This window comes from Trematomus bernacchii, unplaced genomic scaffold (assembly GCF_902827165.1).
Source record: "Trematomus bernacchii unplaced genomic scaffold, fTreBer1.1, whole genome shotgun sequence".
Taxonomy (NCBI): domain Eukaryota; kingdom Metazoa; phylum Chordata; class Actinopteri; order Perciformes; family Nototheniidae; genus Trematomus; species Trematomus bernacchii.
The window spans coordinates 18,114,196-18,129,378 of NW_022987593.1; the positions used below are offsets into that span (position 1 = coordinate 18,114,196).

The 15,183-nt window shown below is 40.5% G+C and overlaps 1 protein-coding gene across 1 annotated transcript in view; it reads right to left on the reverse strand.

Annotated features, from left to right (window-relative positions):
• Positions 1–15,183, reverse strand: part of LOC117482037 (slit homolog 1 protein-like) — an 87,276-nt gene that overhangs the window by 20,493 nt on the left and 51,600 nt on the right. Inside the window, exons 12-25 of the mRNA XM_034130004.1 lie at positions 14,648–14,719; positions 12,606–12,749; positions 12,121–12,284; positions 10,874–10,897; positions 9,638–9,782; positions 8,408–8,482; positions 7,787–7,930; positions 6,952–7,095; positions 6,118–6,284; positions 4,747–4,885; positions 3,124–3,192; positions 2,473–2,544; positions 1,886–1,957; positions 1,520–1,591 (exon numbers count right to left, since the gene is read on the reverse strand). Coding sequence (XP_033985895.1) covers positions 1,520–1,591; positions 1,886–1,957; positions 2,473–2,544; positions 3,124–3,192; positions 4,747–4,885; positions 6,118–6,284; positions 6,952–7,095; positions 7,787–7,930; positions 8,408–8,482; positions 9,638–9,782; positions 10,874–10,897; positions 12,121–12,284; positions 12,606–12,749; positions 14,648–14,719 — 1,503 coding nt within the window. The remainder of the gene's footprint in view (positions 1–1,519; positions 1,592–1,885; positions 1,958–2,472; positions 2,545–3,123; positions 3,193–4,746; positions 4,886–6,117; positions 6,285–6,951; positions 7,096–7,786; positions 7,931–8,407; positions 8,483–9,637; positions 9,783–10,873; positions 10,898–12,120; positions 12,285–12,605; positions 12,750–14,647; positions 14,720–15,183) is intronic.

Here is a 15,183-nt window from a genome sequence, read left to right on the forward strand (position 1 = left end):
AAGAAGCTCAATTTTAAAAAAAAATAATCTTCCATCAATTTACTCAAAAATACGACATGAAAGAAAATACTTCATAAAAGTTTGATGTACCTTAAGTCCTTACCTCAAAGCCTGATCATCAAAGACAATATCTGAGCGGTTAAATATGTCAGGTCTATATTTAGCTCCTTATTTCTTACATACGAGATTTTTTTGGATCACGTTTTCCTGCCACATTATTGTTTTGAGCAACATGAAAACATTTCATTGAGTTTTCGTTTTCATCGGTTTAGAATAAAGATGTTTTGTTGCTGCTATTCAAAGCCAAGAAGTATTCCTTTTAGATGACATTATTGACTCAAATAACAAAAAGCATCCTATGTAGAGATGTGTTTTGTCCCAGCAGCATGTTGACAGCTCTGACTGACACAGAGATTAAGATACAATAAAAATGTAATAACAAAACAAAAACCGTACACAATGCAGAAAAGATAAATCAATAGAAGTCTAATGGGCTAAAGGAGGTTAAATATTGCAATACATACTCAAAAAATTCAAATAAATAATTAAATCCTAGCACTAGATCATTCAGACTGATTCATTCGCCTTACTGGAACTATTTTATTTCAGAATTGATTTTCTGCCCTTAAAAATCCTCCCTCCCTCCTCTCCACCATCCATCTCCCCTCTCCTCCCTCCAGTACTTCTTCAGATTGACTCACATGGACCATGCTTGACTGAAGATGATTATACTGTAAACTCAAACACACACATACACAAACAAACAACACACACGCCTCAGATCAATAGACCTTTGGGAAGCGATGGATCTTTCCGGCTAATTCAATCCTGCAAGCAGTCACTTGAAACCACTCACTCTCTGAGAACTGGACTCTATCTGACTGACACACACACACACACACACACACACACACACACACACACACACACACACACACACACACACACACACACACACACACACACACACACACACACACACACACACACACACACACACACACACACACACACACACACATGCTCATACACACTCGCACAAACATACACACACACACACACACACACACTTGCTCATACACACTCGCACAAACATACACACACACACACACACACACACACACACACACACACACACACTTGCTCATACACACTCGCACAAACATACACACACACACACACACACACACACACACACACACTTGCTCATACACACTCGCACAAACATACACACACACACACACACACACACACACACACTTGCTCATACACACTCGCACAAACATACACACACACACACACACACACACACACACACACACTTGCTCATACACACTCGCACAAACATACACACACACACACACACACACACACACACACACACACACACTTGCTCATACACACTCGCACAAACACACACACACACACACACACACACACACACACACACACACACACACACACACACACACACACACACACAGACCTCATTACACTACATGTATATTTAAAGGCTTACAGGTGAGACAGGGAGGCCACGTCGCTGAAGATGCCCTGCTGCAGCTCTGAGATGTCGTTGCCATGGAGAGAGCTGAAAGACGGAAAAAGACGAGGGTCAAAAGTCAAACGGGAAACATAACGACTCTGACAGAGGAATATGTAAAGTACAAACACTGATGAGGGCTTTAGAAAGAACACGAGGGGACAACAGTGATGTGGTTTAGGCCACTGACAAATATGTGTGTGTGTGTGTGTGTGCGTGCGTGCGTGCGTGCGTGCGTGCGTGCGTGCGTGCGTGCGTGCGTGCGTGCGTGCGTACGTGCGCGCGCGCGCGCGTGCGTGCGTGCGTGTGTGTGTGTGTGTGTGTGTGTGTGTGTGTGCTCACAGCAGTCTCAGAGAGCGCAGGCCTCCCAGGGCCAGAGGAGGGATGCAGTGCAGAGAATTATAACTGAGGATCCTGAGGGTGAAAAACAACAATTATAACATTAACTGTCAGAACACATCAATAACAACACACACTTTTCCAATCACACATGCTGTTATAAACTGGAGGAGGGTTATATCATGACTTTTCATAATGTTTGTGTCTTTTAGGTTTTATCTGTGCTAATGTTTGGGCTTTTGTGTCCGTTGTGTGTTTATGGGTTTGATTGAGCTAAAAACATGTTTCTGTATGTTTTCTTTTAACGCCAACAACCTGCCAGGGACTACCGATGAAAATTAGCTTTAATGGCTTCATCTGGCAAATGTCCATGAAGGACTCAATTAATTAATTAGTGTGAATTAAATACAAATACAGACAAAAGCACAAACTGTTTTTAAATGCCTGTTGCCTTCATGCATGCTGTTGTGAGGATATCAATGAAGGGTCGCTGTTGAAAGACATCACTAAGTAGGAGTGTGTGTGTGTGTGTGTGTGTGTGTGTGTGTGTGTGTGTGTGTGTGTGTGTGTGTGTGTGTGTGTGTACTCACAGAGTGGTGAGCTGGCTCATGTTGGAAAAGGAGTCATCTGACAGGGAGCTGATTTTATTGTTGCTCAGATCTCTGGAGATGAAAAGGTCAATTCCAATTAATACACAATAACACACACATACAGTATACACACACACACAACACACTACAGGGGTCCAACAAACAGTGCAGTACACACAGGAACACACACACACACAAACTAATAACACATACTGCGACCTCTCCATAACGATACTGACACATGTTCTCCCACAGAGACACAATTCATCCCGCTATAATACCTTATAATAAAGCTGAATTCAGTTAGTCCCATGAAGAAATAAATGTGTGTTTGTGACAAATATATAAAACACATGAAGCTGTTTTAATGATATTGATTTCTCCACCACAGATTTAACTACGCAGTCCACAGCTCCCCCTGCTGGCTGTATCCATGATTACAGTCAACATGCACATGCAGCTGTTACGCATCCAATGTACTTCGATGTCTGATAGTAAAAATAAAACCGTAACTATGACTTTAAACTGCAGATTCTCAGGTAAAAGTAGAATTTGTGTTCACATTGTCAGCGGTTGTTATACAGTGTCAGAAGTCAGGACAGTGGCTGTAGATGTGTCAGTGGAGTGAGAGGATTAATGAGTGTCTCTTACACGAGCTGCAGGAATTTGAACGTGGCTAACTCCGTAGGAACACTGGTGAACTGGTTACCATCCAGATACCTGAGAGGACAAGAGAAAGATATTTCATTGCACATCTCTGATGAGTAATAATTCACATTCTTTATTTAGGAAATCATTTCTGACAAGCACATCACTGATTAAAACATAATGATGTCTCTACAAAGGTTCCTTCTGAAAGTATTAAATCAAATTATTATGCGACATGTACATGACAACAAAAACGTTATTAAAGTGTTTGGTTACTGCAGGAAAATATCTGGATTGTTGTATGTTTGATATGTTGATATGCAGCTATATTTAAAACGTTCTTTATAAAATGAAATAAACATTGCTGATAAGATAATTACCGTTACATGTACATCCTTTACACCGGATGAAACTGGTTTATACAATGTCAAATGTACGTCTTAAAGTCCAGCTTCTCTTAAAGGTCCCCTGTTATACTGTTTTTCATCAATATATTACAGGTCTCAGATAAATACAGAGCCTGTCTCTGATTGGCTGAAACACCAAACAGATCATTGCAGCATTACCCATAATCCCCTCTGTTTCAGCCCTGTTTCCAAAGTGCTGATTCTCTGTCTGTTACTTTAGATGAAAATAAGGAGCCCCTCCCCACGCCCCTCTGAGAGAGATTTGGTTACAAAGAACTCAATGGTGCTCTAGGAGGAGATTCAGGTGATAAGGTGGGGGGGGGGGTTACCTTGGTTGCTGATTGGCTAATGGTTACACAAGACAAAACATCGTTATGACATCATCAAGTGGCCAAAATCTGATCAGCTCATTTTCAGACAGGTTTTTAAAGAAATGGATCAAAAAGAGAGAGAATCTTTTTTCCTGAAACTTTCAGAGTCTCTTTCCACAGAGGGGACACATGTTGATGAAGAAGAGACATGAAGAAGAGGGGACACATGTTGATGAAGAAGAGACATGAAGAAGAGGGGACACATGGTGATGTAGAAGAGACATGAAGAAGAGGGGACACATGTTGATGTAGAAGAGACATGAAGAAGAGGGGACACATGTTGATGTAGAAGAGACATGAAGAAGAGGGGACACATGCTGATGTAGAAGAGACATGAAGAAGAGGGGACACATGTTGATGTAGAAGAGACATGAAGAAGAGGGGACACGTGTTGATGTAGAAGAGACATGAAGAAGAGGGGACACATGTTGATGTAGAAGAGACATGAAGAAGAGGGGACACATGTTGATGTAGAAGAGACATGAAGAAGAGGGGACACGTGTTGATGTAGAAGAGACATGAAGAAGAGGGGACACATGTTGATGTAGAAGAGACATGAAGAAGAGGGGACACATGTTGATGTAGAAGAGACATGAAGAAGAGGGGACACATGTTGATGTAGAAGAGACATGAAGAAGAGGGGACACATGTTGATGTAGAAGAGACATGAAGAAGAGGGGACACATGTTGATGTAGAAGAGACATGAAGAAGAGGGGACACATGTTGATGTAGAAGAGACATGAAGAAGTGGATTTTGCACAATTGGTGACCTTTAAGTTACATAAAGTAACGTCTGGACCAAAGACCCTGACAGTAACAGGATTTAGTTGTTGTGTTTCAGACTCACAGCTCGGTGACGTTGCGGGGGAGGCCTCTGGGCAGAGCCAGCAGGTGTTTGTTGCTGCAGCGGACCACCGTGTCCATGCAGGTGCAGTGAGAGGGACACTGAGGGCCGGGGGAGCAGCTGATATCATCCAGAACTGAACCTGGAAGAAGTATATTAGACGATTTACCTTTAGTAATCCTCCTCGGGGGAAATTCAGTTGTTCTGGTGTGCAAGACTTATGTACATGAAAAGGAATAGGTCAAAAAGTAGGATTTCAGATGTTAAAGGTAGGGTAGGTAAGAATGGAGAAACCAGCTCGAGTGCGCTAGAATTTGAAAATACACAACTGGAAAAAATCTCCCACTTCCTTACAGAGCCCCTCCTCCAACACACACGAACGCGCACATGACCAATGAGGGCACGAGATAAGTTTGTGCACAGATGGAAGGCTGACAGGCAGGTAGGCCATCCAGTTATTTTAGCCGGGCCGGCTCAGATGATTGGTCGTGCTTTTTACAGTATTACGGCTTCCACAGATGATATATTTGTATATATTTATTGTCAAAGCATTTCATATATTCATTGCTATCGGGATGTCAAGAGCATTCCATGGAATATAACAAAAAGTGTTTCTGAAGTGAATTACCTACCCCACCTTTAATGTGTCATGTTGCAGATTCCTGATCTCCACCATCTTCTTCCCCTTTCTCTAAATGCTATTCTGTAGAATCGTATTGAAGGGTTAACACTTCTGAACTGTTTTGCATTTTGATTTAGTAGGGCTTCAGCCTCAGAGATAACATGTTAAAGGTCTCCTATTATACTATTTTTAGGCATATATTATAGGTCTCAGATCTATACAAAACATGTCTATGAAGTGTTTTGCTCAAAATACCAAACAGATCACCCATTCTAGCCATGCCTCATATCCCTCTATTTCAGACCTGTTACTAAAGTGCTGATTCTGGGTCCGTAGCTTTAAAATAGTTTTGATTGTTATTACGTCCAAAACACGTCGCGCATTGTTTCTGATAGCGACGTGGGTGTAAAGCCAGCCCACATTTCCGATATTACGTCATATCGGACGCAAAATTGTATCAGCTCCGTTGTAGCCCCGTTTTTAGAGATGTGGGTACGGAGGAAAAGAGAGAGGGTTTTATTTTCTGATGCTGCGTGAGTTCCCTGACACACCGGGGACACATCTTTATGTATAAAAGACATCAGAAAGGGAATGAAAGGAGACCTTTAATGTGTAATGTTAAGCTCCACCTTTAACGTTATGCATGTTCTTCCCCTTTGTCTCAATGCTCTTCTATAGATCTGAACTGTGTTGCATTTTGATTATGTTTTTCTGTCAGTATTATATATCGTGTGTGTATGTGTGTATCGTACCGTCTCTGCAGCGGAAGTCAGGAACAGCTACGTCCTGCAGGGGGATTTCTCTAAGGAAGGCGGGGCTCTGGCAGCGAGGATTCCCCGTCACGATCCGCCGGCTCCGAAGCCACGCTCCGAACCAGGACAGACGGCAGTCACAGTTAAAAGGGTTGGCCAGAAGATTCCTGATGGACAGAGGAGATGAAGAAAGACTGAAATGAGCATGGCTGACACACCATGAAGTGGCTTTCATGATAAGAGCTGTTTGGATGGATAACATGAAAGGAGATTGATTCAATGCTTCCTTGTTTAATTCATTCAGAATACACCGGACCATCCTTTACACAAGGAAAGGAGATACTGCTGGACCACAATTACTTGCGTCCGTAAAGTTTTAAAGTGACAGAGAGACAACCGATAGAGACCAAGAAACACAGATCATGTAAGTTATGGTTATTTGACATCTTATGCTATAACTTACCAAAGTGCTTAAATGTTCTGAACTTTCAACAAGGTGTTAAACAAATGGAGATCTTTGAACTTTAACGTTTTGTGGTGTTAACTAACTTTCGTGGGGTTTACACAACTTTTTTTCAACATGATTGACTGGTGATATGCACACTGATCAATGTGTAGGCCCGACAAGTGATGCATATGTTACATGAAGTTTTATTTATTCAAAAACGTTCTAACAATCATACTAGTTGGGATTCATGTTGTTTAAAACAAGTGGACAAGAGGGTGAGGAACCATGTCCTTTCACTTTCCTTAAGATATTTTCTTACTATTTGACCGCAGCCAAAGAAACAACAGAGATGTGTGTGTGTGTGTGTGTGTGTGTGTGTCTCTCACAGAGTGGACAGGTTGGGCAGCGTGTCGAAGGCTCCGGGCAGGATGGTGCTCAGCTGGTTGTCGTAGAGCGAGAGCAGACGGACGTTACCCAGACCGGTGAAGCTGCCGTTATGGATACAGCTGATCTTGTTGTTCCTCAGCATCCTACACACACACACACACACACACACACACACACGCACGCACACACACGCACACACACACACACACACACACACACACACACACACACACACACACACACACACACACACACACACACACACACGCACACACACACACACACACACACACACACACACACACTCACACACACACACACACACACACACACACACGCACACACACACACACACACACACACACACACACACACACACACACACACACACACATACACACACACACACTTACAGATTTAAGTACATGACACCTTAAAATACTTCACTGTTTAAATACAAACTTAGAAGTGATTACTTCTGTTGTTGTGCAGTAGTATATGAATCGTATAACATTGTGTCCATGTTACAGCTGTTTATATATTTTAAGTTAACCTTTAAAACATAAAACATTAATAACTGTATCAAGCAGTTTTCACAAGGTATTGAGAATGTGGGGCACACTCTGAAACAAGATATTAAAGCAGTGCAGTTGACATATCAAAACATCCTACATCTCATCATGAATGAAATCAATCAAACCGAAATATCCCATTAAACCCCTCCCTCTCTCTCTCACCCTGTTTCTTCCATTACTCCTGTGTAAGCTCTTTAGGGTCTGATGTACACCTCTCTCTCTGGTGATGAGCACACAGGAAGAGGAGGAAGTTACTCACAGCATGCGCAGTCCCTCCATGCCTCTGAACATGCTCCCTCTCACTGACTCCAGGTGATTGGCCGTCAGGTGGAGCTCCACCACCGACGAGGCGCCGTCGAACGCTCCGTCCTCGATCTCTGAGATCTTGTTGTTGCTCAGGTTACTGCAAGAAGAGAGGAAGACTTAATGCTTTCTACATTTCTCTATAATCGTTAGTAATATTTGAGTTGACGGAACCACAATGCAGTTCGGCAAAGCGTGACGTCACCCCATGCAAAGTGAATGGGAAGCGTCTCCGTTGAAGCACGCGACGGAGCCGTGTGGACGTACCGTTATAGCTTAATGTGGCATAAAATAACCCTTCTTTTTTTGACAATAATGTAGATTTATGCATGTTCCTTGTCAAAATTGAATAAAAAACAGTGTTGCTGGTGACCTCATCCCATCAGTACATTAGGTTCTTCTCTCTGTTTCTAGTAACACACTGACTATTGAGGAGTCCCTCATTAAACCACACGTCAAAACATCCGAACCATCCCTTTGAGGTCATTGTTCTGGACGGACAATGAGATCTCCAGAGACTTTCTTTTGATGATTAAACGGGTTTTTGTCATTGTTAAAGTTTTTCGGAGTGACCTACATTTTCTTGAGCTGCGACAGACCCTTGAAGGCTCGGGTGGCCTCGAGCACCGAGAGGTCGTTGTTGTTTAGACGCCTGAAACACACAGAGAAAACATCATTAGCAGGAGAGTCTGTTTGGTGTGTGTGTGTGTGTGTCTGTGTGTGTGTGTGTGTGTGTGTGTGTGTGTGTGTGTGTGTGTGTGTGTGTGTGTGTGTGTGTGTGTGTGTGTGTTTGTCCACTGAGTGTGCATCCATGCAGCATGAGTCCATACACACATGTCAACATGGATATCCATAAAGTGCCTACATGTGTGTGTGTGTATCTACAGTCCGTGTGTACATACATAGGAGTGTGTCTTGCAGAGTATGGCTTTAACACAGCGGACCCCACAGGGACTGGCCATGCACTTTGAATAAAAGCATCCTACAAATAGAATAAAGCACACTGGGCATCCTGGAGCCAGACTGACACACCTACAGATATCAGGGGCTTGTATTGAACATCATAGGAAAAGAGCAGAATTAATTGCTTTATTGTTTTAGTCAATTATCGAGCAAATCCGTCAAACATCTACTGGCTTCAACTTCTGATGATTTTCAGCTTTTATTTGTTTTAAATCATTGTGAATTGTTCTGCTTTGGACAGTTGATATAAGAAAAACAAGCAATTTAGGAAGGTCTCCAAAGGATGGAGGCATTTGTGAAGCACTTTACCAACTAATAGAAATAGCGCTGGATGGAAGACCTTGATAGTTGCTTTATTATTTAAGTCATTCATGAAGTAATTTATCAAAATGTAACTTGTTTCAACTTCTCAAAGATGACATTTTACCAATTCCCTTTGTTCAAATCATATAATAATTGAATATTTTGGACTTTTTGTCTGAAAAAACAAGCAATTAACTGAATTTGTAATGCATATGTTACCATCAAAAGTTAAACATATTTAGTTTATATGATGATTATCGTAGTTATTTGTTAATAAATCAATATCCAGTGATGCTCAATTATCAAAATGTACAGTTTACCCTCATCTCTCATAATAAAGTTTCTTGTTTAACTTTAACATTTCTTGCCTCAGACATTTTTTCATTAAAACTCTGAATTGATAATTCTGTAGCAAAAACACAGTTTGCTTTATAGGTTTTTTGACTATCATTATTATTTAATCTGACTGTGTGTGTGTGTGTGTGTGTGTGTGTGTGTGTGTGTGTGTGTGTGTGTGTGTGTGTGTGTGTGTGTGTCTCACAGCTCTTCGGTGGAGGAGGGCAGGTGTTCGGGGAACTTGGTGAGGCGAAGGTTGGAGCAGTCGACCACGTTGGCCTCACAGCGACACTTAGCGGGACACACCGGCTTACTGTTACACTCATAGCTGAGATGCCTGTCCTCAGTACCTGCACACACACGCACACGCACACACACACACACACACACACACACACACACACACGGAAAAACACAGTGAGGCCATGTAGACTGCTCAATTTAAGTAGTCTTTAAATAATTGACAATTATTTCCTTAAATTAAATGTTAATATGAACCTTATGACACGTGAATAATTATGTTTTATAAATATTGTATTAGTTTGTATTATATTTATCTATAATTGGACAATTTAATTCTACTCTAATGTTTTTTGAAATAATTGTGTTTTATTTTGTATATTTTTATTGCACAATTTTAATTAAACTTTAATATTTGTATTCTGTTTCTGTATTTTTTATTGCACATTTGACTTTCACTACTTATGTGTATTTTCAATATTTGTATTTATTATTTTTGTACATTCTTACTTATTATTTTTTTAACTTGTATTTATTTTTAGGAGCAACAGTCACGAAACACCATTCCTCCCGGGATGAATAAAGTATTCCGTTTCAGATGATGACTGATTCTCCTCCTGGCTTCAGATTTGTTTTAACTGGAAAGACTGGAAGCTGTTCTGGAAACATGAACTTTTTCCTAAACTTGAATCTGCAGGGATTCGTTTATAAAGTGATTTACAAGTTTTAAAAAATGCTTCAATTTACATTTGTGAACCAGTTCAATCAGCTCGTAACATCTGGTTTGCATTTGGATCAAATATTTATTTTTGACGATACTTCTGCTACTCACTGAAACTAAAGAAACTCATGTTTTTTAAATCAGCTTAATCTAACAGGCCAAAGTAGATAACTATGATAACAAATCTCTGTTGAGTGCATGAGACATGTTACAGGAGTCCATGTCCTTCACTCTGGAGTTAAAAGACTTTAATGTTGCCGTAAATCCAGCAGATATTGAGCTGAAGGATTTCTGAGATGAAACAGAAACAGCGAGACGACAGATTTCAAAGTCACGTTCTGGTGCCGCCACGGTGAACATTATTGTTATTACATCCTGTCAGGCTGTAGGAGCTCAAATTATTTGTACTTTCAAATGTAATCAGGCATTTACAGTGAAGGCTTGACAGTTTAATAAACACACAGAGACAACAATAATCACCTGGGATGTGGTACTGCTCCTTGGCTGTCAAGAAAAAGAAAGAGAAACAAAACCAAAAGTTAATCAAAAGTTTCAACACGCACAAAGAATCCAGAAGAATCCATGAAGATATGTCGTAAAAAGCACATTTTATAATCGAAAACAGTACTTTATTAGGTAAACAGTTATTTGTTAACCTTAAAGGTCAGCTATCATGCTATTTTTAGGCAATAGCATAGGTCTCAGATATATAACAATATATAAAAAACATGTCTATGAAGTGTTTTGCTCAAAATACCAAACAGATCACCCATTCTAGCCATGCCTCATATCCCTCTATTTCACTTCCTGTTTCAAAAGTGCTGATTTGGGGTATAAAGCTTTAAAAAAGAAAAAAGGAGGGGGCTGAGCTCATGCGGGACCCGGCAGCTACTGTCTAAACTAAATACTGCCGTGATGAAACCCCATATCATGGATTATCAAGGATTCTTTCTGAAACAGTATGGAGCTCAAAGGCTTTCTCTCTTGCCGGTTATACCACAAGGTGAGTTCCTTTTTATTTCCTGCTTCTTCACACACATGCTCTCCAGTACAGGTTAGCTCTGAGTGTTAGCGATGCTAATGTAAACACCGACCATATTACGTCCAAAACAGTCGGGCATTGTTTCTGATAGCAAAGTTTCTGATAGGGCCGTGGGTCCACATTTCAGATATTACGTCATATCGGACGCAAATCTGGATCAGCTCCGTTGTAGCCCCGTTTTTAGAGATTTGGGTACAGAGGAAAAGAGAGAGGGTTTTATTTTCTGACGCTGCGTGAGTTCCCCGACACACCGGGGACACATGTTTATGTATAAAAGACATCAGAAAGTGCATTTTGCATGATAGGTCCCCTTTAAGCTTCAATAACAATTGAATCACTATCATTTACCAATTAAAAAGATAAATAAAACAATATATTAAAAAAATGTTTAGGTAAAAGAGGCTTTCAAAATGTGCCTCTGAATACTTTGCTCTGCGACTTCTCCATGATTATCTGCTAACTTTGTTTATTGTCATAATGATTATGGCTCTAAAGATTACTCAAAAAAAGCACAAAATTATCACTTTTGAGAAGCTACAACCACACTGAAACACACACACACACACACACACACACACACACACACACACACACACACACACACACACACACCACACACACACACACACACACACACACACACACACACACACACACACACACACACACACACACACACACTGACCGGAGCAGCGGAACTTGCTGCTCTTGATCTGGGCGATGCGTTTGTTGGCGAGGCGGCGGGGGCTTGCGCAGCGTGCTCCGCTCGTCTCGATGGGGTTGGAGCGCAGGAAGTCGGCGAGCCACTTCACATTACAGTCACACACGAAGGGGTTCTGGGCCAGGTGGCTGATGGGAAATCACAAGGGGCAGGACATCAGTCAGATCAGGCTGAATGGTGTGGAACAGAACTTAAAATAGTTTATGTGAGTGTGAGTGTGAGTGTGAGTGTGTGTGTGTGTGTGTGTGTGTGTGTGTGTGTGTGTGTGTGTGTGTGTGTGTGAGTGTGTGTGTGTGTGAGTGTGAGTCTGAGTGTGTGTGTGAGTGTGCATATGTGAGAGTATGTATGTGTGTGTGTGTGTGTGTGTGTGTGTGTGTGTGTGTGTGTGTGTGTGTGTGTGTGTGTGTGTGTGTGTGTGTGTGTGTGTGTGTGTGTGTGTGTGTTCTCACAGTGTCTGGATGCTGTGCAGGGAGCTGAAGGTTCCTTTAGCCAGACTCTGGATCTTGTTGTCATAAAGCGACAGCAGAGCCAGATTCTCCAGATCTTTGAACACGGACGCTCTGATGCAGTGGATCTTATTGGCATTCAGCAGCCTGAGTAACACAAGGGAACATCAGGATATTAACAGAGGTGGGAAGCAGTGGAGTACAAATACTTTGTTACTGTACTTACTGTAAGTTCATGTTTCTGGTATCAGTACTTTACTCCACTACTTATTTTTCTGACGACTGTTTACTTTGACTTCTTACATTTTGAACACAAATACCTGAACTTTCTACTTCTTACATGTTGAACACAAATACCTGTACTTTCTACTTCTTACATGTTGAACTCAAATACCTGAACTTTCTACTTCTTACATGTTGAACACAAATACCTGTACTTTCTACTTCTTACATGTTGAACACAAATACCTGTACTTTCTACTTCTTACATGTTGAACACAAATACCTGTACTTTCTACTTCTTACATGTTGAACACAAATACCTGTACTTTCTACTTCTTACATTTTGAACACAAATACCTGTACTTTCTACTTCTTACATGTTGAACACAAATACCTGTACTTTCTACTTCTTACATGTTGAACTCAAATACCTGTACTTTCTACTTCTTACATGTTGAACACAAATACCTGTACTTTCTACTTCTCACATTTTCCAAACAGGCTGGTTACTTTAGTTTGAATGTGTGTTTGGTGGCGTGATTATTATTATTTAGAGTCATTGCGTGCCTATTGATTTGAACACGATCCGTGTATCCATCATTTCCTGGTCTTCTCTAAAGAAGAGGGACCAATGAAAACGTTGTCATGTTGCCGTTGTTCAGCATGGAAACATTCATTAGCTAACAATGACATTATTGTTCTATTAATATAAAGGGAGGTCAGGTACTCTTTAAAACAGCTGCTAGTTATGGGTACTTTTTACTGAAGTACATTTCAAAGCTCTTTACTTTTACTTGAGTAACGAAGTTTAGTCAGTACTTCTACTTTTACCAGAGTATTTTTAAACACGAGTATCTCAAGGTTCAAGGTTCAAGGTTCTTTATTGTCAATCTGACATAGCTACAGAGTAATTATGCAGTTGAAAATCTTATGTCACAGGCTTCTCCAACAATGCAACATAATAACATAACATAATAACAATAAGAGCAAGAGCAATACAAAAATAATAATAGTTATAAAAATGAAATAAAGTTATGATGTGGAATAGTGCAGTATGAGTCTATATACAAGTTATTGGAATGATATATATATATTAGGTATTAGATACATACTACTGAGTAGCAGTTGAATGTTTGATGATCTGTACTTCTACTTGAGTAAAGGATGTGTGTACTTTTGCCATCTCTGGATATTAAACTCCATCATTTGTCTGTATAATAAATATATATAGATAATCCTTTTAGTAATTAATTACATGTCTGGTAAACACAATATTTAAAACTGTTTATTTTGAATGTCAGCTTGCGGGAGAAACTCAGTGTTACAGATCGGTTGAAGTCCACTTAGAATTGCTTGGTGTAGTTTGAACACCATCATTAAAAACTCACCTGTTCACCATGGCCTTTGACCCCTAACCCATCACAGTCCCCCTGCTATTTATTTAATTTGTACTTTATTATTTGCCCTACTTGTTTATTTGTTTGTTCACAGCATGTAAAGCAGCCTTGGGTCCCTTGAAAGGTGCTATAAATGTAATCTATTATTATTACAGCCATACACCTTTTACGACTGAAGCTTCAGCATGTGGAATACCGTATGTTGTTCATTGCAGTGTTATCACAAATGAACATCACAGCATGGTAATGGAAAAAGATTCACTGGCAGAATCTGAACAGAAACACCTACTAGTTTCCATCCAACACTCCAACAAATGATGGGCTCTTTTAGTATATTTGACACCTGAAATGTATTTGCATTAAAACTCACTCAGTGAAAACGTCAGCTCAAACAAATATATATGCACGTTGTAGTTTGAGACTTACAGCAGCTCCACAGAGGAAAGGCCATCAAACACTCCGCTGGGAAGCTCCGTGATCTTATTACCATACAGCACCCTGCACACAGAGAGAGTTTATGAAATATCCTGTATTCAAATTAATTCAATAAGTGTGCTACTAGGATCTTTTATTGTCAATTCACATCGTTATAAAAATAGATAACACATTTATTCCATTGGTAAAACATTCACGTGGCTGCACACAAGAATAACAAATACATACAGTCGAGGCATAAGTGAACACACACACACACACACACACACTACATGAATACACACATACCCGCAGGCCACCCGCTGTGATTGTGTGTAAGTTCTGATATTTCATAAATAATTTTGTTTACAGAGAGGAGGCGCCACTTGAATTATTCATAGCAGCAGATGAGGAACACACGCATGCGGTGCAAACATATGGAGGTATAGACAGGCTTACCGCAGACATATGTAAACACATATTGGTACAGGCACTCTGATAACACTCCAACAGACAGACACACACACACACACACACACACACACAAA